The sequence below is a fragment of the Anabas testudineus genome, chromosome 24, assembly GCF_900324465.2.
Source record: "Anabas testudineus chromosome 24, fAnaTes1.2, whole genome shotgun sequence".
In the NCBI taxonomy this organism is placed as follows: Eukaryota; Metazoa; Chordata; class Actinopteri; order Anabantiformes; family Anabantidae; genus Anabas; species Anabas testudineus.
This window is the reverse complement of record NC_046632.1, coordinates 9861165-9883892: the sequence shown is the minus strand read 5'-3', so window position 1 is coordinate 9883892 and position 22728 is coordinate 9861165. Positions and strand designations below refer to the sequence as shown.

At 40.9% G+C, this 22728-nt stretch overlaps 1 protein-coding gene across 2 annotated transcripts; it reads left to right on the top strand.

Moving 5' to 3' along the window:
- Positions 1-784: 784 nt before the first annotated feature.
- On the top strand, positions 785-22534 carry ppp1r13bb (protein phosphatase 1, regulatory subunit 13Bb). Of its 2 annotated transcripts, none has more exons than XM_026341321.1 (18): positions 785-1182; positions 1426-1595; positions 7377-7524; positions 8427-8546; positions 8947-9017; positions 11734-11835; positions 12876-13050; positions 13374-13573; positions 13695-13835; positions 14029-14221; positions 16799-16932; positions 17115-17574; positions 17758-18533; positions 18679-18816; positions 18893-19026; positions 19153-19319; positions 19524-19723; positions 20260-22534. In XM_026341321.1, the coding sequence occupies exons 2-18, from the start codon at positions 1587-1589 to the stop codon at positions 20299-20301; spliced, it is 3210 nt and encodes a 1069-aa protein (XP_026197106.1). In that variant the 5' UTR covers positions 785-1182; positions 1426-1586; the 3' UTR covers positions 20302-22534. The 2 variants fall into 2 exon arrangements, with proteins under 2 accessions (XP_026197106.1, XP_026197105.1); XM_026341320.1 differs by having other exon boundaries at positions 13695-13859.
- The last annotated feature ends 194 nt before the right edge of the window (positions 22535-22728 follow it).

The following is a 22728-nucleotide window of genomic DNA, read 5'->3' as shown; positions in this document are numbered from 1 at the left end:
CCTACCTGGCCACCTGTGAGGATGTTTATTCAAACACAAATGAATTATATATAACGTGTAACAAGTACTTAGAACTTCATGTTGCCACTGGGACCCTCTTCATGACAGGATAGTGAGACGCGTCAATAAGCAGAACCAATCCAAAGGCTAGTGTTATGTTTGCTGATATTGTGCTTTGGTGGTGCATTATCCTTAAGTTAAATTAGTACACATGTGCTGGATTCAGGGCCCACTGGGCCATGTAGTCCAGTCTTGGATGCTGACCTGTTTTTCCTCTGAATAGTTAGTATTTTAACTTTGTAAAGATACATTTACAACCCTGTTTTAATGGACCATAGGCTATAATAAAGTAAAGCACAGTTATTACAGCTTATACTTTGCTGGGTGTTTTTCCTGCCTCAGATTATTTCTATTTCACTCTTTTGGGGTTAAACCATAAAATACAGCTTTCTCCTCACCAAAATAAATTAATTAAAAAAAAATATTTATCTTCTTTAGTTTAGCATAGTTTAACTCTTGTGACTTATATTTAATTAGCTATGACACATCTACTCCATTTTGTACCTGTTTCAGTACCTCTAAAGGACCAATATATGCTGTAAAATAGTTTTTTCTCCCTGCTAAAACGTTTTTACAGCCAAAGTCCTTTTACTAACATGCTTTCTCAGCCTGATTTAACTTCACTGACCTGCTGTGATTATTTCTGAAATAATAATACCAGATGATAAACCAGGCACGCGATGACGTAAGATTCTTGACATTTACGTCGTCGCGTCACTCTCGCTGCTCCGTAGCCCCGCCCCCCTCCGTCAACAACTGGATACAGCGATTTGTTTTCGACAGCTAGCAGCGTTAACCTGCTAACGATGATTCACTGCGTCCGTAAAAAGACCAGTTAGCCGATCAGGATGGACATGTTTCGCTTTTCCTTTGCTTGAAACACACTCCATCGATAACGTGTACCGATGTGCAGCCAATTTAAGCTAAAGAACCGACGAGAGCGGAGAGATTGCCCTGCATACCGTCATTTAGCCGTTTTGCAAACCAGCTAACACAGCTAACACCTCACTAGTAGAGATAACGCTATCTGGCTGCCTGACAGCTGGCTCGTCAAGCTACTCGGCTTCAACAGTACGGCAACCGAGATTTACTCGCTGAAGCAATGAATTGTCTCTGACATTGGTGAGTATAATCATGAGGTTTACTCAGTAATATCACATCATTACATGTCATTTGTTTTGACACGCCTAAGTGCTGCTCTGCGAGCTAACATTGACTAGCTAGTTAACCATCGGCTTGTTTGTAGCAGCAGCTGTTCAGAGCCACGCCTGGGCCGTTTACATTTACGCCTGGTCGCGTGAAGTAAATACGTTAAAGGTTGAGCTTTTTTAACACTATAAAGAATTTCTCTGCTTTGCTTTACAGAGAGGACTGAGGCCCAGTTGGTTGTCACATTGGAAAAACCAGAGCCTATTACTATCAAGCTGGGTCTTGGATGACTACGGTGTTGCCACTGAAGATAAGTGGGTGATCTTTAAATCAACTGGCCGATGCACCCCTGGTTCTGACCTGCCAGTGCTGCCAGTATGATGCCGGTAAGTGAACACAACCCCTGCTCTCCTTGCTTAAAAGAGATCGTCTCTTTTATTCTGTCATTTTATATTTGTGCTTCCACAGCTGTTGATGGGACTAACCACCTTTCCACAACCATACATGCGCAAAGTGAACATCATCAGATCTAATACTCTTCACTGGAGTCATTTATTATAGGGTGCTGTGTACATTGGGGAATGCACATTTAGCTATTAATCTTTGCTATTCTTCATTAATTTGTGATCGTTTTGTGCCTCCTTAGCATGAAAGAACCCGGTGCACATGAAGGATATATTTTAATTCTCAGACAATCCATGTACACACAGGTTGCATGTTCAAGCAAGAATGATACGTGTCCAGTTGTTTTTTATAAAAATAACTTTATCTCCTGTGACTTTATCTTTTCTACTGTATCTCAGTGACAAGATGAACATAGTTACTGGCCATAGATTTTTCATGTTGATGGGGACAGTGACTGAAATGCAAACGTAAACAGTGCTTGCGACAACTTAATGAATGTGGATTGTGACGTATCTGTAATGTCTAAATTCTTTTAGCACAGCAAATACAGCATGTTTTCCTCAGAGGATTGAACACATAGTCCATGCTAGCAAATATGTGCAGGACTACGTAGACTTACAATACTGTATACCAAATGGGATAGGTTAACTTCACTCTCTCTACTTTCACTATAATAATAATGAATGCGGGATGAGTAATGCTGAAACAATGCAGTTTCTATATTTAAAGCCTAGGTACAGTAGGCTTTCAACTTTTTTCATTCTTTTGTTTTGCCTTGTGTGATTTTCAAGATGCTCTGTGTTGCAAATAATAGACTACGTGAATGGCAACCCTATTATAGTGGTGCTTTGTTAGGACCTCTTTTGTGACTTTTAGTGCTGAGAACGCAGCAGTGTGGGAATACTGATTGCAACCTGTTCGGCCTTCAGGGAGGAGGATGTGAGCTCAGATACAGGATAAGTTTACAGCAGGTTCAGTGAGGTGTCACCATAAATGGAGGTGATTCACCTACGCGTTGGCTGTAAATACAATAACAACACATCGCAAAAACATTGAGTTTATTTTCTACAAGTAGCCTCAAAAGCACAAAGTCAGAGTCGCTTGTAAGTTATCAGGAGTGCAGAGTATCTCCATATTTACTGCTACCATCAACTTCACAGGACTGACTGCAACGGTAGCCTTGGTGGACGTTTGTACCCTCTGGCACCAACAGGCTATCAGAGTCAAAGAGCCAGTCGAGCAGAGAGGCAGCTTCGCACTTGGTTCTCGCGTGACTCCAGTAGCCAATGAGACCTTGGCAGATCTAGGTCTGTGTGGCTGCGTCGACTAATGCTCTGTTGTTAAGGGGAACTTTTGAGCTGAGTAGATTGTCAAGTGGCATTAATCTCACACAGTGGAGCTGGGCAGAGCGTGACTTACAGGAAAAGTAAACATTGCATCTTATTGTCACTTTCCTGTTTTAGGAGATATGCTGACTTGAAATGCTCTCAAAGTTATATCGTAAAGCGTTTATTATTAAAAAGGAAGCTATAATACAGTTAAAGATGTTAATATTACTGTCATAAGGCTTGTCCCCAAATTCACTCAATAGATAAATGTGTAAGTTATTGATTTATTTAACAACTCCCCACTGGTTAAACCTGCTTGGGCTCTTTTTTTATTGGTTAGAGATGTATACATTATTAATTAGACTTTCTTAATGCCTTCAACTAGTGCACGTTAGTAAGCTTTCAATCAAAGGGAAACATTCTTCTTCCTTTTTTTTAACAGCTTACTAAATCTTGTAGATGCCTAATAATTATATTAAAGAAATAAAAGCATTTTTGGAATTAAAAGAAAAACTGAATTGTATGGCCATCATAGTTGTGTCTATGTCTAAGTCAGAAGCAGCACAAGTGCCTTTTACTTCAAGTCCTGAAGCATGTTTTTGAAATGTCAGTTTTGAATCCAGCACAGCTTGTGTGCAGCAGTGTGTACAGTGCTAAGCTACAAGATAAGATATTTGTAGTTGAATGTGTTGTTCATTTTATGCAACTCCAATAAAATGACAGAATTCCCAAAGGAAATGTCTGTTTGAATCAGGCCAGCCAAGCATCCCTGTCTGAAGTTAAATGATATACAGTATGCCCTTATCTTCAGATGATGCCCACTGTAGCATTATATCATAGCGAGAGGGACACTGGATTTTTCTAGTCGTCTATTGCCAACATTCAGTATAAAGAACATCCCTTTCTTGACTCTGCATGATAGTATCCTGACCTGCCTGTCAGTTGTTGGTCTGACTGCCAGCGGCACATCCCGGGGTCACTTATCCAATAGACGGACTAGCCGTCACCCACCCACCACCCTGTCTCTCTCTTGCTCACTCTCTCTCTCCGTCTTGCTATTTGTTTCTCTCTAGCTCCCTCTCTTCCTCCCTCCCTCCCTCCCTGAATTACACATACAGCAAGTGTTTTTTCCTCCCAAGTCTCCTCTGCAGCACTTTTGTAACGCACACACCGCTGTCGGCTTCAGAGGTTTGCTCGGGGATGGCATAATAATTAAGTCTCATGCCTGCAAAAGCGGTAGTGCCACAATGAAGAGGTTTGTGACTATAGTGTTGCGTGGCCTCATTAGCCTCTCCAAGGAGAACTCCATTTGGGCAAAGGAGCACCACCGGCCACCAAAGAAGGAGATCAGGAGGAAACGGAGGGCCGTCAAGAGAGCCAAGAACATGGGCAGACGCAACTTAGTGAGGGCGGTTCGTATTCCTTACACAGTCAGTGAGCTGGGTCACTGGAGTATTATTTTCTATGTTGTCTGTGAAAGGCATCGTCATGATTCGGTACTTTCTGCTGATGTGTGGGTATGTTTGACAATATTCTGTGTCGGCCCTCGTACAGTTAGACACATATTTGCACCTCACCGTGCCTGATTGGTTGATTCTTCATGCAGATTGACTGACGCACTGTTTACACGTGCTCTTAATGATATTTGATATGTAGGCCTGTGTTGAAAGCAAGTTGTTTATTTGTCAAAGCATGATCATTTTATTTTACTGCATTGTCTTCTCTGTGATACGTCTTACATTAAGTGCCCATAGGAAACATAAACATAAATAAGAATTCACCAAATATGCCCACTCTAATTCCATGTAACCTATAATTTCCTCCAGAACAAATCCACATAATGCCGTCAGTCTTATCTGCATTCAGACTGATGTTGCTGCTGACCTCATTGGGCTGTTTTGTGTTTTTCATATACTATGTTGTATATTATTATGCAGCTGGTAGCACTCCAGCATCCTGTGGGGATTAGCAAAATAATTATTTAGAATTAAAATGTAGACATAACTATATCCATTGTACTTAGAACATTTTGTCAGTGTCTTAAAGGTCTTGCAGTGTGTCTGTGCATAAAAAAGGAACATGAGCTCATGTATTGCTTATATGGATGGATGTCTGTTTGTTTTTGTTTGTGTGTGAATTAGAACCACAGCACTGCTGTAGCACAATATGATTAATTTTAGATTCTGAATTTGCCAAAATATAAGCTTTCAAAAACCAAAATCAGCTGATTGAAGTCCCAGGGGCTTCCAAGCACAAGTAATCATATCAATTCAGTTGGGCTGCTGCAGAAAATGTCAGTGAATCACACACTTAAATCATTACAAAGTATGAGTCACTTTGTCTCGGAGAAACTCCCGGAGTAATAAACTGTAGGTAACTGAGTGACTAACGCTAGATCGTACATGACAGTGGCGTACACCAATAATTATTGCAGCACTACAGATGCACCCTGGGGCCACACGTACAGCTATGCACTTCACTACTTTCGTATTTAAGTGCAAAGACAAATAGGGCGTGCATAAAACATTGCAGTTTTTCCATTTAATATTTTTCACTAAGCAAAGCAGGTTGACTAGAAATCATCATTATGACTGAATCTTGAAATCAGTCATTCTACAAACTTTGTGTATTAGTTATTTAAGTGCGTCACTTTGTGTAAACATATTGTTGTAGCTGCTGTTTTTTAAACGGCAGATTCGCTTCTCGTTTTAACCTTCATATGGTTTTCTTTGCAATATACTTGATTTAGTTTTTGGCTCAATGTCCTCCCTGTTATGGCCTGTATAAAGCAAACTATTCAAATATATTAGAATCTAGAAGAGCTTTAGAAATATAGAAGCTGAACTCACGCTGAACCTGCACTGGATAAACCTTCACTTTTCAAGCACAGCATTTGTGCCACATCCCTCCACTCCTGGCTTCTTTTTTAACCTTTTTTTCCGCCATTGTTGTTCCCTGCTCTTTATTCCGTCAGCTTTTCATGGTCCTGTTTTTCTGTAATGTCACAAAAAAAAGTGAGGACTGTCACACTAAACAGGAAGGCACACCTCAGCCACCCAGAGTGCTTTGTGCCACAGGAAACAATGAAAATCTGACTGTCATCGCAGAAGGATCGTGTACATGAGCTATGAAAAACCAAATTAAATTAGCAGAAAATTAAAGTTGTATTATGATTTTTTATTTTATTATTATTTTTTTGTCTTTTTCCAAAATTAAAAACATAATTTCTCTGTCCATCCATCCGTGAACTACTTTATATGGGTTGCAGTAGTGCTTGAGCTCATCCTAGTTGTCACTGGGCAAAAGGAAGGGAAGACCTAGGACAGGACCCCAGTCTATCACAGGGCTGAATTCTAAGTGGATTAGTATTTAATGCCACAGAAGTATTAAACCCAGTGAGTCAGTATTTTGCAACAACTGAATCTTCTTACATATGTTTTTAGAAGCTTGGACCATCTGGATTTTGCCTTCATCCAGATTTCCTTCTTTATTGGTGATGTTGGCTACATGTCCAAATAGATGCTGTGCACATAGGAAATATGACTGCTTTGCAGTAATAATAAAAAATAATAACAATAATTAAGATGATTAAGATGTTTGTCTAGGAGTTTTTGTTTATTTTCTCTCAATTAGATGGTCACCAACTGTAGACACCAACTGGAGAGAGTGTCATATGGACAAGTCAAATGTTCACGTTGCATTCACATTGTTACATCACCTCATCTCACTTAACAGTGACTTAATGATAAGTTGGTGGAAAATTATGATAAAGCCACTATAAGCACATGTTTTGTCAACATGTTTTAGTCTTCTTTTCACATGAAATGGACGATAACGCCATCTTCATGACAAACACTGCTGTTACCTGACAAAGCCAGCTTTTTTAACTCGGATTACTTGGTCTCAACAGAAGGCATTTGTTTAGTCCTGTTGTTTTATCTCTATCAGACTGAGCAAAGTGTGGAAAAGTGTTAGTGTGGAGAAAGGCAGGTATACACAAGATAGAATTTAGGATACATTTGCAGTTTTCTCATATTTACACAGAGTCAACAAATCCTGAAGGGTATCGAGACAGGACCATGAAGACTTTTACTAATACATGAGTGCAGACAGTTGCGTGTATTGGCTTGTTCAGTGCTATGGCAGGCACTAATCATAGGAAGCTGAAATGTGGCAGGCACAGGCATGAGTACCCCAGCAGCTGAAACTAGCAGACGAGGCTGGTGGACGGCAAAAGTTAGCGTCACAACACAAGAATGGCTTAAGCTTTGTCCTTTAGCCAGACTGTGAGGTTATTGCACACTTTCTCATTTGCGCCACTCTGTTTTTATGTAAACAGTTCAGGTAATTTAATTCTTACACCAACTCCTTTTGCTTTGTTTTATTTACTCCCAATGGGATCATTGAAGGTTCATCTGTTTATTGCTTTTTCAGATGATATTGACAGTGTACCTCAGCGATGGGGAACAGGCTGTGACTGAGGTGCCCATCACCCCCGAGACGACATGCCGCGATGTTGTTGAGTTCTGCAAAGAGCCTGGCGAGAGTGGCTGCCACCTGGCTGAGGTCTGGAGAGGCAACGGTAAGAACTTGTGGTAAAACTGTGTGTCAAAGCCTGTTAATCTCCAGCACTGCATGACATTGTCCTGAATTCAGCCTGATGAGTGCGTCTTTTCTCGTGGGAATCAGATTTCAGTGCTACGTCAGGTTAAAAAGAACACTTGGTCGGGGTTATAAGTAATCCTTGAAGGTGAAGTAATCTGAAACTCTATTATCAACTGCGTTTGACACTTACATGCACAATCATTTTATGAATCACTACAGTTAAATTTTTCTCACTAATTTAAAAACAAGCACTCTATTAAAGAAAGTGCAGAATCGAGGTGTACATGACTCTATGGGTGGAGAAAAGTCACAGCCTCAAAAAGAAGAAATGCATGTATTAACAAAAATATTGTTCCCATACTCGTTTGTAGGTCAGAAAAAAGGGTTACGTGCCAATACAGTCCACGGCACTGCCACTACAGATTCCACTCGGTTCAACTGATTTTCTCCCATCCCCATCATCGTGCCGACACACCCGTGTTATCAGCGTTTTTTTGCTGAGGGGCCACTCCCCTGCTGAAAACAACATCCCAGCCAAGGGCTTTATTAACCCACGTTATGCAATTGCATACGGCTGGTGCCTGACAATGCTGCCGTCTGCCCCCGAAACCTCCTAAAACCTCTGTCTTTGTCCCTCAGTCTCTATGTGCCCACAGAGTGCTGTCTGCAAAGGACCAAAGACATTTTTAGCACACATAGCTATCCATCAATCTCAGCATAACCAGTTTTCTTCAGGATTTCACTCCTCAATTAGATCTAAAATACTGTTTATACATAGAGTATTTGTTCAATATATTGTTAAGCAGCAAAATATATTGAGCAAAAGGGTCTAAACTGATTAGTCTACTCTCCTTTTCCTCAAACTCTCTGTCTCTGCAGAGCGAGCGATCCCCTTCGAGCACATGATGTATGAGCATTTGCAGAAATGGGGGCCTCGGAAACAAGAGGTCAAGTTCTTCCTCCGCCATGAAGATTCGCCAACTGAGAGCAGTGATCAAGGTGTGTACTCCCCCTCATCTCTATCTCTAAAAGCTGGTGACAGAGACCATGAACCATTGTAATGTGATCCTGGTTTTATTCATATTTAAATTCTGAACATGACTAAGTATAAAATGTAATTTGCAGTGAAAGTACTATGAAGATATCTGGTCATTAAAAAAAGCTGGTTGAAGTGTTTTGAATAATTTATTCTCCTCTTTTGATCAAGCCTTTCTTATGAACTGTAACTTTGGGTTAGGTGGCTTCAGTCAGCAGTGTTTGTCCCACTTCTTAAATCCCACTGTCATCTGCTGTCATGTCAGTACATTTTCAAACTACTCCTGACAATGGTGGTTGCCTCTGAATCTGCACGTGTGCATGCTCGCCTGTGCACACAGACAGTTACTGTTTCTCATTGCAGGGAGTCAGCAGTCTCAGGACCAGACGAGTCGCAGGAGTGGAAACACTGGAGAGAAGCACAGTGAGAATGGGGTGAGACGTCATTAGCAAGATTTGAATTGTCTCTAAGTAGAAATGTAAAGGAACTGCGGTGATATAACAAATTTGTTCGAATGTACAAATCAAATTAACCACATTAAAAAACTTTACTTTTAGTGGCTTTCTAATGCTAACAAAAGGCATCCAGAGTGGTTTGGTTGGTTCAGTTTCTTAATAATTAATAATTAATGCAGATTCTGATGTTGTTCGAGAGTAACCTCAAAAAACCTGGTGCTGCAGGACTCCTCAATTTCCAGACTCGGCCTGTTTCCCCGTCAGGTGTACCTACTGTTATGCATGTTCACCTCTTCAGCTTTAGGATGTGTGCTAGTAGATGTGAGTGACTCTGATAAGAGCAGCCTCTGGCGTGGCATCCTCTCTCTCTCTGTCCATCTGTCCCAGATTTTACAATAGAAAAGTGTTGTAGTCAAGGAATTGTAGCTAATTCAGCCTTAAAGGTGGACGGTGGAATCCAGCACAGCAGGAGTTGGAGGGCCTGTGGTTTTTGTTTTCAAGAATAAATTAGTGTAGCACAAGAGCAGCCAGAAGCCATTTCTTTTATTATCCTGAAAATCTACAACTTTTGACTGTTTGTGTTGAGAAAGTCTCATCAACCCATTAAAGCTACACTATAGTAAAAACATCTATATTAGCGACACCACTCGTTCACACAAAGTGGTAAAACGTTAACTGCTGCACGACCGGCTCCTCTTAACCCCCCAAGTGCCGAGGCTCATTTGTGTCCAAGCTACTTCCTAATATCTGATTTAGAGGATTATATCGGTCAGCCTCATGGATGATATAACGGGTCCTAAGAGGATCATTTCTTTGGCTTTTCCATGGGCTGCTGCCCAACTCCCCCCCCCCCCCCACGCCACTCTTTGTGAGGACACTGCCTCACAAAGAACAGAGGTGCCTTACGGGAATACTACAACGATCAAACGCATTTCATTTCTTTTATAGTTTTCATAGTTTCCAGCTTATTAGCAGTATTGACACATCTGATTTAATCTGCTCAATCATTACAGTGATTTCTCAAGCAAAAATAGCAAACACGATCTGTGTATAGCTTCTTAAATGTAATGATTTTCTGCTTTTATTTGGCATTTTTCGTCCTTAATATCAAATATATTTTGCTCCGCCACAGTGGGTTAAACAAAATAAGCAATTTGACAACATTACCAAGGATTAAGATTTGGCTCTACGAATGAATCTGCAGTTTTATTAACCTCTAAATAAGAGCAGTGTCTTGATTTTTGATCTGGAAATTTCAGTTTTTCACGTTGTCGTCTTCTCAGTACCACTTACTAGTCTCTAAACTTTTTCAAAAATGCTGCAGCAGTTTTATACATTTCTCAGTCTGTTACTGGGGGAAAAAAAGCATTGTGACATTTTCAACACAGCCTTCCCTCTCTGGCTTTGAACACACTTTCAGAAAGGCAAAGACTTCCGTACTGCTTGTAGTTTGGTTGTGTTCACTGTAGTCAGAGTAGTCTGCCGCTGTGTTGACTGAGGAAACTCTTCATAGGAAATTCTGTAGAGTGATGGTTTGGTGAAAACAGGGCTGAATGTGATAGCCAGCTTTATTTCATGGCCTTTTGAACAGCAAGTGCTGGTTTCTCTTTGCTCAAGAAAAATTTTTTTATCTAAACCGTTTCTTGAGGTGAAACATTTTTCAGTGCAAGTTTGCCAAACTGCAGCTTTTTCCAGTTTCTGAGCTGTGATGATTTATGGTTTTTCATTCTCTGTTGTGAGAGTAAACTGAATAGTTTTAGCTTTTGGACTGTTGGTCCAACAAAACCAGCAGCATTATAAAAACTTAAAAAGTTAAGTCATCGTAAATAAAAACTGTTCAGTGTATTCAACAGAGGTTTAAACAGTTTTCTTTCATTTAACAGTAAAATGAATGCTGATCATCCTTTTAGCTTTTGGAAATGTGTGTCTTTTGCTTTCACGTTGCTTTATTAGTTCACAAACAGTGCACACATCCAGTCATTGAAACCGTGCTCTCCAGTTGCGGTAGTCAGCAGATATTTAATATATTATCCTAAAGACAGTCTTACACATCACAGCTTCCTGGTGTATAGATTCATGTTTTGTTTTGCCATAAAAGAAAAGTATAGTAAATTATTCTTCTATTCCTGTGCACTTGTGTAATGTGATGATAGCTTCACTGTTACTGCTCAGTATTCTCCCCCCCTGGTGGGTAACATGAGGACGTGTACAAACACCAAATGACATATAGCCCTCAGAACCTCAAATCCCCTGCTCACTAACTTGAGTCTCAACACTAATAACGATTTTTGCAGACTTGTTGTGGAGAAAGCAGAGCAAACCTCTCACTGCTGACTGTTCTCCCGATGTCTGACCCTCTGGCTGCCAAAATCAGACATCTTTTAAAACCATTTCTGCAAGTGCTCTTTTGTGTAACTCGTTTCTTTGTACTTAGTTTTAGTTTTTCTTATTATGCAACAATTTTACTTTAAGTAACTTTCTATGCCGGATGTATTTTTCTGCCTTTATTATGTTGCAAACTGCTCTTAAATGTCTTATTATAACAAAAATTTAATATTAGTCAATTAATGTGGAATGGTCCAACCATTAATCACCTCTTCCTTTCTGTACGTGCCTGATCTCTGATTCTTTGTCTCAGTCTATTTGTCTACCTGTTTTGACCTGTTCTCGTTTGTGTATGTTTATGTGTGTTTAGGTGGGGAATCAGCGTGTTGAGCTCACGCTGTCAGAGCTGCAGGAGATGGCCAATCGGCAGCAGCAGCAAATTGAGGCTCAGCAGCAGATGCTCGTTGCAAAGGTAACATTCTGTCTTGACTGTCACAGTAAGATAAGTCTGTCTTAATTCTTCTTAGTCCTTTCCCAGAATATTATAATGGGAATCATAATCAGAAATTCTTGCAGACACTTGCGATACGTTGAAGCCTGACCATTATGGCATCTTTAACATTTTGCAAGATATACTGTGCATAGGTGATCGGGAAGGTGCTAGTAAGTCTTATACTAGGTCATGTAGTCTGAACTCAGGTAAGTCTAGGACACAAAGCTCAACATTAGCATTAAATAGAAAATGGACCAATCCAGAGAGTCCCCCCATAACCTGAAACAGGAGCAAACAGTTATGTAAGAAAAGGGATGAGATGCAGTATGAGTCATGATGCTGGGATTGTCCAGTCTGTCAGAATTTATACTTCTAATTCGTACATTCAGCAGAGAAACACATGCAACGACCCTGCACTGTGTACTGCATGTCACTTATTCAGTATCTTGATAGTACCTGTCTCTAACCACTTACAGCCCCACATTGCTTATAAAGAACTGATTTTGTTTAGTGGCTGGATAAAGAGTTTGGCGACAGACAGCTAGTCTGCCTTGTCAATCTGTGTAGGTTTTTAACTACACTAACACGGTCTGACCACTGTGCTGATCGGTCATGCAAGATGAAGCCCACTGTAGACCCGCGGATAGACGCACAATTTATTGCCTTTGTTGTGTCTGTAAAGCGGGCACACTTGGAGCCCTGCAGTGATTTGGAAACCTTTGCCTGTCATTTCCTATTTTAGGACCTTAACTGGAGCAGTTCTCAGTTGGGTTTAGAGATGAAGTGATGTGACCCTTTCTTCAGAATTCAAACTGTCATGTAACAATATGTTTCATTTAGTGCACACAGGAGACAGATTGTGCTTTTGGTATGTCTGATGCAGAGATGTTTTGTAAAACTTGGGTGATGTGTTGCTGGTTTTACGTTTGTTCAATCACAAACACTGAGTTAATAAAAAAAACTCTTGTTAATAGTACCTACTTCTTCAACAAAATTTTATTACATTTTATTCTCTGAAGGAGCAACGTCTGCGCTACCTGAAGCAGCAGGAGCGGCGCCAGCAGCAAACCGTTTCAGAGGCGGAGAAGCTGCAGAGGCTGAAGGAACGTGTGGAGAGCCAGGAGGCAAAGCTCAAGAAGATTCGGGCGATGAGAGGCCAAGTGGACTACAGCAAGGTCATCAATGGCAACTTGTGTACGTATAATTATAATATGCACATAATCCAACTTTATTTTATAGGCACTCATATCCTTGTGTCTGAATAGGCCATTAAAAATTGGAGGCATAGGAAAATAGGTTGTGCTATTGTAATGGTTTCATAATATTTGAATATCAAGTCAACAAGTATTTGAATCTGTATCAAGCGTTATCTCACCTGGAGATATTTCCCAGTCTGTCACAAGCATGCCAAATAAGACATCTTGCCAATTTAAATACCAACAGATCTTAGTACTTTTATTTGCCAAACTGCTGCGTTGTGAACGAACTGACATGATAACTTCATTTTCCTCACTCAGCGGCAGAGATTGAGCAGGTTAGCGGCCTGTTCCAAGAGAAGCAGGCAGAGTTACAGGCCGCCGTGTTGAGGGTGGAGCAGCTCAGCCTGCAGCTGGAAGACCTGCGGAGAGGAAAGCTCAACGGCATACAGACAGCCCTGGGAGGCCAAGTAACAGGTGCTGCGGCCTTGGAGCTGCGTAAACTCTACCAGGAGCTTCAGGTACTGTGTGGTTAAAAAAATAATAGTGAAGGCTGTGTTTGCTTTACACCAGATTACGCAGTCGGCCGTATCTGTTGTTGTAGTGAATCTCTATAAGTATGCACAATTTTTACATCATCAGATTCGGAACAAGTTGAACCAGGAGCAAAACAGCAAGCTGCAGCAACAGAAGGAGCTTCTGAACAAGCGCAACATGGAAGTGACGCTCATGGACAAGCGAATCAGCGAGCTGCGGGAACGCCTCTACAAGAAAAAAGCTGAGGCACGTCAAAAAGAGAACCTTCCTGTAAGACTAGAAGTGCTTGACACATCTCCTAAGCTATTTTTGACCTTTTTCATGATTTTGTTTTAAAAAAAAAAAAAAAAAAAAGGACTCAAATAACCAGACAGTTATTTACTGCATTTCTCTCTACATATTAACTTGTAAACACCTCTATGACTTTCTCCTCTTACAGCTAAACAGAGCCAATGGGCCTCCCTCTCCCCAGCCTGCTCCTGGAACCCTGGGCCGTGTTGCTGCTGTTGGGCCATACATACAGGTCCCTGTACCAGGTCGACAAGAAGGAGGCTACACCATGCCACCTGACCCACTGAAGCCCCAGACCCTCAGCGTCAATAATCAAGCCAACCTTGGTCGTACCAAATCAGGTTGGTTGAGAACCGTAGTAATGGATACCATTATCTTTAGGGTTTACGTTTTAGTTGAACATTTGAGTACATTTGTCTTGAAATATAGATTGAAAAGTAAAAAAAAAAATATATGGTTCCTTAATTCAGTTATAGGGGAGTGTGGATATTTGTCGTGCCAGAGGAGGAAATCTCACACCACTACACATTTAACATGTGCATGAACACCTTGTGACTGAAATTCCCTCGTGGGCCTGAACTCTTATCTCTTTCCTTCCTACTTGACTACTCTGTGATTTCTCTGCCTGAACTGGATTTCTGTAATTTCTTTTTCCTTCCTGTCTAACCTCACTCTCTTCCTGTGTCGTGTAAACTGTGCTTCCCTCCCTTTTCTCCTCTGTCATGTGTCTGTGCTGTCCTGTCTTCATGACGTGTCTTTTTTTACTGTGGGTGTGGGATTGGGGGAAACTCTTCCTGGGGCAGACGGTGTGCGAAAGCCTCCCGGCCCTTGGAAGGTGTCTGATTTAGACATCGTTGTGGACCCGGTACCACCGTCCCTTCCAGAATCACACCCTGGAGCCTCCACTGGCTCTGACGGCACGTCCCGTGAGTGCACAGTGCTGCATAAGCAGAGGGATGGCACTTTCTGAACCGTTTCTCATGATTGTAGCTACAGGATCCTCAGCATGCACTGCAGTATTTTTTTTCTCAGTTTTAAAGCCTTATTTTGTCACAGTTAGTCATAAAATCTAAAGAGATTCCTCACTGGATATTTAAGAATACCAAGATCAGATTCCCCCCAATCACAAAACAGATCAGCTTCATCATTTTCTCCACGACACAGATTGACTCTTACATGCACAGCTGTGTAGGAGATGAGCATCTGTGCCTGGTTAATTGAGTAATTGCTGACTGTTTGGCATCATTGCGCTCTCCTGCCAGTGCAGCATTGAGACATTTTTTTCTGACCTGGAGAGAGCACATGTTGACACTTCATTTGGAGTGCTTCCTCTACAGACTGGCTCATGATGTAGAAGTAGCGGGGCGCCATCTTGAAACTCTTTTCAATCTACTGAAGTTGAGGCTCTTAGTTGTAATTGACATCACACCTCCTATAAAGAACGTGTCACTGACAAAGCACTGCTGATCCTGTGTGTGTTAGTACACTTCTGAGAAGGTTCAATGAGTTAAGTGTCTCATAAATTTACATTATTTCAATGCAGTCCAAAAAAAAAGTGTGCTTTGTTCTAATTGCCATTAACATTTCCAGCCTGTCTAACCTTAATTTTCATGCCACATCTTCTCAACAAGCAAGCTGTGAGAATCACTCCTGGTAATCTAGGATTTCCTTTTTAGACTCTGGTTACTCTCAGTGCCACGGTCATTATTGTTCCCTGGCTTTGCTACATTTAAAGACAAAACAGACGATATAAAGACACTGCAGCTTTATTTATTACCATATTATCATTTTGTCCCACACATATTGCTGTTGTTTTGTTGTCTTCTTATTTCCATCTTTCTTTTCACCCTGTCCTTACTGTCTAAAGGTACTTTTATTTTTTTCCTACGTGTTTTTTTTAAGTAACTCACTTTAGTCTTACAGTACCATGCATCCCTGAATCTTCTGTTAATTTAAGTTTAGTTACTAATTGCCAAAGGTAACTAAAATAAAATGCTGCATAACTGAATACAAGTACAGAGTAGAAAAAAACTAATGGACATACATTCGCTGTCATCATTGTTATGAAGGCTCAGGATTTTTGTCCTATTGATCCACATCTCCCCTTCACATTACGGCTAAGTGTTTTGGTTTGATTAATTTCTTCTCTGAGAAGAAACTAATATTCTTTAAGAACTGCCAAATGTGTCTGGTCACATGGACTTTTTAACTGGGTGTAGGGATTTTTTAGAAAAACGAACCTTAGTCTGAAAACCTCACTGACATGTTGGCTTATAAGAGATCAGGTTGGATATGTTTTTCCCTAGGTCAGTGTGTATTTATTATCTAATTAGATAATTTAAGTAATTGTTAGTCTGTCATGTCTGTGGTAGTGGAAGTACTATAAATTTAAAGCTTCCTAATGAACTAATATACTATATATAGTATAGATGAAAAGAAACTTAAAAGGCCTCATATTGAATCTGTGTGACTGGTTGACCTCTTCTCTTGCTTTATATGTAGCTTTGCTTAGAAATATTAAAGATGCCAAAATTCACATTAACAAGTCAAAAAGGATTGTGTTTGAATGCCCTTTAATGGTGTTTGGTTAATAGGATTGGTTTCACAAAATCCTGAACCGTCCATTTAATACCCCTTCTAGGTCAAAATGGTAGAGATATATGTTTTATGTGTATATTGTAATGAATGCCTTTTTCAAATACCACTACAAATATTTTAATATTCACACTAATTTGACACTTTTGAATATTAAAAGGAAAGAAAATACCATTTTGACCTAGGTCTCGTGGACATACGTTTGTTACTGTCCTTAGCTGTAAAGGGGATTTATGCTCATACAGCCTCAGTCATTCCTCAGTGGGACTGAGGTCGTCTTTTCTTTCTTCCAAAACACTTATTGTTTCCTTTTTGTGCCCTAGCTAATGAAACTGGTTGGCCTACATTAGGCAAGACCAGCACAACACTAAAGCCTCCTGAGAGAAGAGACTCAGGGACTGATACCCAGGGCAAGAGCCCTCCCTCAGGCTCCCCCGTCACTCCAAGTGCAGACAAGGTTCGTTCTCTTCATTTTGATCCCCTGTAGAGTTTACAAAGATGACCTTTTTGAAGATGTAATTTCACTTCCATAAGGAAAATGTTACAGTTGAAGTTTAAAATTATATAAATGCAAGACTTTTGTACAAAACACTGTTTTCAGTGGAGGTTATTTATGTTTAAATTATTGCTTCTTCACAGGTGCTAGACCCCAAAATGGCCATGTCCTCCCCTGCCATATCCAAGCCACAGCCACCTCCCTATGGCTCCCACCTCACCTCTGCAAGCTCCGCTAGTTCTTTAGAGCGCCGCAAGGATGCACCTCCCCCTCCTCCTCCTCGCCCACTCCCAAACCCTCCAGCTCCTGCTTGGCCCCGTGCCCCCACCTCCACAGGCTCATCCTCGCAGCAGATCCAACAGCGTATCAGCGTGCCACCAAGCCCCACCTTCCAGCCTAATGCACCGCTTTTCCCTCCTGGGCTGAGTGAACGACTAGATCCCCCACCAGCTGTGGCGGTACGCCCATTCATGCCAGACAGAGGATCACGTCCTCAGTCGCCCCGTAAAGGCCCACCTACAGTGAACTCAAGCTCCATCTATCACATGTACCTCCAGCAGGCAGCGCCAAAGAGCCAGCCACTCAAGCCGGCCCTCAAAGCAGGTAAGAACTGAGTTGGAATAGATGTTCCTGTTGAAAAAATGTTTTTTACTTTGAATCATTGGACTAATAGCTGTTTGTTGTGATATAGTGTCACCACCCAGTCAGATTACACCAGGCATTTATCAACATTTATCATATTTTTAAAATGATGACAATTACCAATGACTCTCTTCTTGTCTCTAGTTTATGGGAAGCCTGTTCTCCCCTCCAGCTCAACACCCCCGTCACCCCTGCCGTACGCCCACACTGGAGCCTTCCCACTGCTCCAAGGTCAACTTGGCAGTGAGGACACTTTGGATGGAGAGTTTATTGATCACGAGGGCTTTCATCACCTGGAGCCATCAGCACCTCCTCCAAGCGTGGAGAACATCCCACGACCACTCAGCCCCACTAAGCTAACACCCATGGTACATTCGCCGCTGCGCTACCAAAGTGATGCCGATCTTGAGGTGCTCCGTAAAAAGCTGGCCAATGCTCCAAGACCCCTCAAGAAGCGTAGCTCCATAACTGAACCAGAAGGCCCCAGTGGACCCAACATCCAGAAACTGCTTTACCAGAGATTCAACACTTTAGCAGGAGGAATAGAAGGAAATGGAGTCAGTGGGTCAGGAGGTGGCAACGGTGCAGGTAGCGGAACACCATTTTATCAGCCAGCTAATCCTCCTGGATATCTGGGAGGTGACTCAGTGGCTGATACAGACAATGGCAACCTCCCCTCTGAGACGCCACTACCACCACCAGGGCCAGAGGAGCAGGGCTCCGTTGCTCTGCCTCCATCTACTGATGCTAATGACAACGAGCCGCTGCCCTCCCCACCAGAAGAGCTGGAGGAGTCTTCTGAAGCAGAAAGACCTGAAGATGACAACAACAACATTGGAAGCTCTGAGGTGTTGCTACCCAGCCTGTTGCAGGAGGTCTCTACCCCGGAGGAAGGTAGCACGGTGATCTCACAGCCACAGGTGAGACACAGAAACACAGACTTATTATTGCTTTTAAACAGTTATTTTCAGTAAATATTGAAATTTATTATGTATGTGAAGACTCTCAGTCAAACTCACTCAAATTCTCTGTTGTGATTTAATCTCCCTCTTTTAACCGATGCAGGAGAAGCGCACAAACCTGAAGAAGCCAAACTCTGAGCGCACTGGTCATGGTTTCAGAGTGAAGTTCAACCCTCTAGCCCTTCTGTTGGATGCTTCATTGGAGGGAGAGTTTGACCTAGTCCAAAGGATCATCTATGAGGTATGCTGTGTACATTCATCAATGTGTATGTCCTTGTAGAATAAGTGCTCATCTTTTTATTCCTTGTTGCTTCCAGGTGGAGAATCCAAGCACTCCCAATGACGAAGGCATTACACCCCTTCACAATGCAGTGTGTGCAGGACATCATCACATAGTCAAGTTCCTGCTGGATTTTGGTGTGAACGTCAATGCTGCAGACAGTGACGGATGGTGAGTGTAACATCTCTGACACACAGGAGATCGGTAATGACACAGATGTAAAAGACATGTAGTTCAGTTTGGTTTTATATGATTAAATCCATTTAAATTCATCTGTTGGTTGTTGTTTTTCTGCAGGACTCCGCTTCACTGCGCCGCCTCCTGTAACAGTGTTCACCTGTGCAAGTTGTTGGTTGAGTCAGGAGCAGCCATCTTTGCCAGCACCATTAGTGATGTGGAGACTGCTGCAGATAAATGCGAAGAAATGGAAGAGGGCTACATCCAGTGCTCCCAGTTTTTATATGGTGAGAAACAACCCACCAGTTATTCTGGGGTGAACATACGTAATTTTAAAAACACAGGTTCACTTCAAAATAAAACAGTTGTCATTATCCATTCAACTGTATTAGTCCAGATTTAATAGAGATTTGTACAAAATATGTAGTAAATTAGTAAGGAAACTGATTCATGAAGATATTAATTTGTCTGTTTCTGACTCTTTTATACAGGTGTTCAGGAGAAGTTGGGTGTCATGAACAAGGGGACAGTCTACACTCTGTGGGATTATGAAGCTCAGAACCAGGATGAATTGTCATTCAGCGAGGGCGATGCCATCACCATTCTGCGGCGACAGGACGACAGTGAAACAGAGTGGTGGTGGGCACGACTTGAAGACAACGAGGGCTACGTGCCCCGCAACCTGCTGGGGGTAACAACAAAACACATTTGTCTAGTTTATTAGTATAATAAGTTCATTTATATTATTGTGATAGATGAGATGAGGTAAATAAAGTAGATTAATGGTTTAGTTGATTGAGGGAAAACAAATGTATCTTCGAGGAAGAATCTGAAATATTTACTTTTTAAAGGAAACGAATTGAAAGTTTCAACTATTGTTTAGCCTTTGTTTAACCTAAATGTATCATCAGATTAATCAAGAATTTAGAAATTTACTTAATCGCCTTACAGAAGGCCTGGTTGGTTGGATAGACTATTTGAAAAATCAGATGCCATGGGTTGTTCTTCCAGTTGACTGTTAAATTTGTCTGAATCTTAAATTATAATCATAAATGATAGATTATTACTTTTTTGTTTTAATTAATTAGTAGGTCAATGAATTTCTAAAGTTTAGAAAGAAAGAATGAAGTGAAGTGAAGTGAAGTATGTAGTGAACACAGGACCTGCACGTTTTTGCATTTGAAGTACTGGAAATGCATCTTAAACATTTCTCCCTTGTCTTTTCAGCTCTATCCTAGGATCAAGCCTCGCCAGCGCTCCCTGGCGTAGCGTCTCACTCCGCTGACCTCTGGCTAACAGCTGGACTAACGACAAAACCAAGAGCAGAGAACAAAGGAGCCTGGTGCTCTGTCTCTCCCCACCCCCCCCCCTCTCCCCAGGCCTTGTGCTTCTCACAAAATCCTTTTCTCTGAAGCAGTGGGTACAGAACTCTGATGCACACACGTATTCACATCTGCACAACATAGGCGCACACACACACAATGAAACACAAGCACTCCAAATGCGAAAATGTCATAAAACCACTCCATCCTGACCCCCCCCTCACCTTTCAGCTTATTGCTTTGTCATTGTCCCCACTCGATTTGATCCCGATTGAGTGTCGGCTCAGTATCAGACATCAACTTGACGAATAAAACACTAACCCTTGTCTCAGTATTTTTTGCAGTGTTCACTTCTTCAGCCATCTCAATCTCCCTAATGAGGTCTACGGTGAAACTGGTTTATATGACACTATATGGTGACTGGAAAATCATCTTTAAGAGTGAGAGGTTGCTGAGTTTGTCAGTGACAGTAAGGTTTTTTTTTTTTTTTTTTTTTTACTTTAAATACCAATTTGATTCCCTTGCACGAAGAAATGCTAATGGTAAAAAAAAAAAGTCCTCTGTGTTTGATATAACAGTAGGTTAACCACCAAAGACAAATATACATTTAACTATTTTAATTCTGCCTAAAACCTTTAAGAATTGAGGAGTGAGATAATCAGTTGATTTTGTCTGGGAACGTAGGAAATGTTTTAAATATACAGTATTACGGCACAACCTAGTCGAAACAAATCCAGTGTATTAAAGCTAAGATAAATATATGTAGAATGACACAAATTGTTACGAATCGCATTTCATGAACATCTTTGGAAAGTGTTTTTTTTTTTTCTTCAGTGTCATCTGTTCAGATTGAGGACCATTGTGGATGTGAACACGAATAAATTATAAGTGAGGTTTCAGTCAGTAAGCAGTTTTTTCTCTGTAATATGAACCTTCAAAATGTAAAGTGAAAACACTGTCTGAATTAGCAGTCTAACACTGAAGTGTTATCTTTTTGTTAATCTGATCAGTCTTGAAATGAGCAGATGATAAACTGCAGTTTCCAATAGATAATGTCATGGAAATTATTATTTTGATTCACCAAATAAAGTTGTGCAATACATAGTATGCAAAGCAAATTGAACACACTGGGATTGAGATTGTTTGCTTACAAGTCAAGTTATAATTTTACATTTTACAATACAGAAGAAAGCAAGAATCAGTTTCAGTTTCAGAACCAGTTACATTTCAGAGACAGATATGTGTTTTAAGACTGGTATAGTCAAGACGGTTTTTAATATAGGCACTCAGTCGAGACGTTTAATTTGAATCTCACTTCCACAGTCCTCATTTGTTTTTATTTGTTTTATATGACATCTGAAATGTTTTTCTTTTTCATTTCTTACAATTAAACAACATGCCAAGATCACCTGCAAACAGTATCACTACATGAATTTCAAAAAAGTATTTCATGGGATTTAGATATTGCACACCAGAAAATACTGAAATCATCAGGTAGACAACATTAAGAACTTTGTTTACCCCAGTAGACAAAGTTAACGCATAGTTTTCAAAACCTTTTTTACTACTAGCTGCTAAGTAAATCTCTGGTCATCTAAAGCTGCAGTTATTTTTTCTGTGGTTGCGACGATCCCCACTTGAAACACTTAAACTCAGGACCAACGTGGTGCTGTTAACCGTTTCACCACTTAACTAGTGATCGTACTTTTGTTTTTATTCGTAATAAGCATCACTTTTAATTTGAGCATCAAATCAAACAAAGACACGGTCCAAATTTTAGAAAATATTCGTCATGGGCTGAACCTGTTGATAGTTTAATAGACAGTTCCGGTGTCTGAAATGGAAATCTTCAGATTCAGGCTTCAGATTCGCTTCAGACAATCCTAATGTGACCTCTTCTTCCATCGAACCCCCTTTTAGGTAACGTTAATCCAGTAACACTGATACACGTGTTATCTGTCAGTGAACATCTAGAGTCCATCAACCTGTTTTGAACCTTGAGTGGCTGTGTGTTAAGCCGAGTGTGCCAGTGGCCCAAGCTTGATCATGACACAGATCTGTACATAGTGTGAGGAGATGTGTTGTGTCTTTTTGCTGTATGGACCGTGGGCTTTCTGTATAGATGCTGTACTCACACATTCAATTCTGTACATGTAAACAATAAAACAAAATCTCTGGCATGATTACTGCTTTTGTGTGTGGTATGCTGCTGTATCTTAACAAAGGTGACTTGCATGAAGAGATTTTGTGGAAATATTATAACCAACGAAGAGACATGTCACGTTCACATGTGGTGCAATTAGCTTGTATATTTAATAACAAATCTGATCATATTATAGGTAGATATAGAGAGGTGAAACTTAAGTAAATCAAA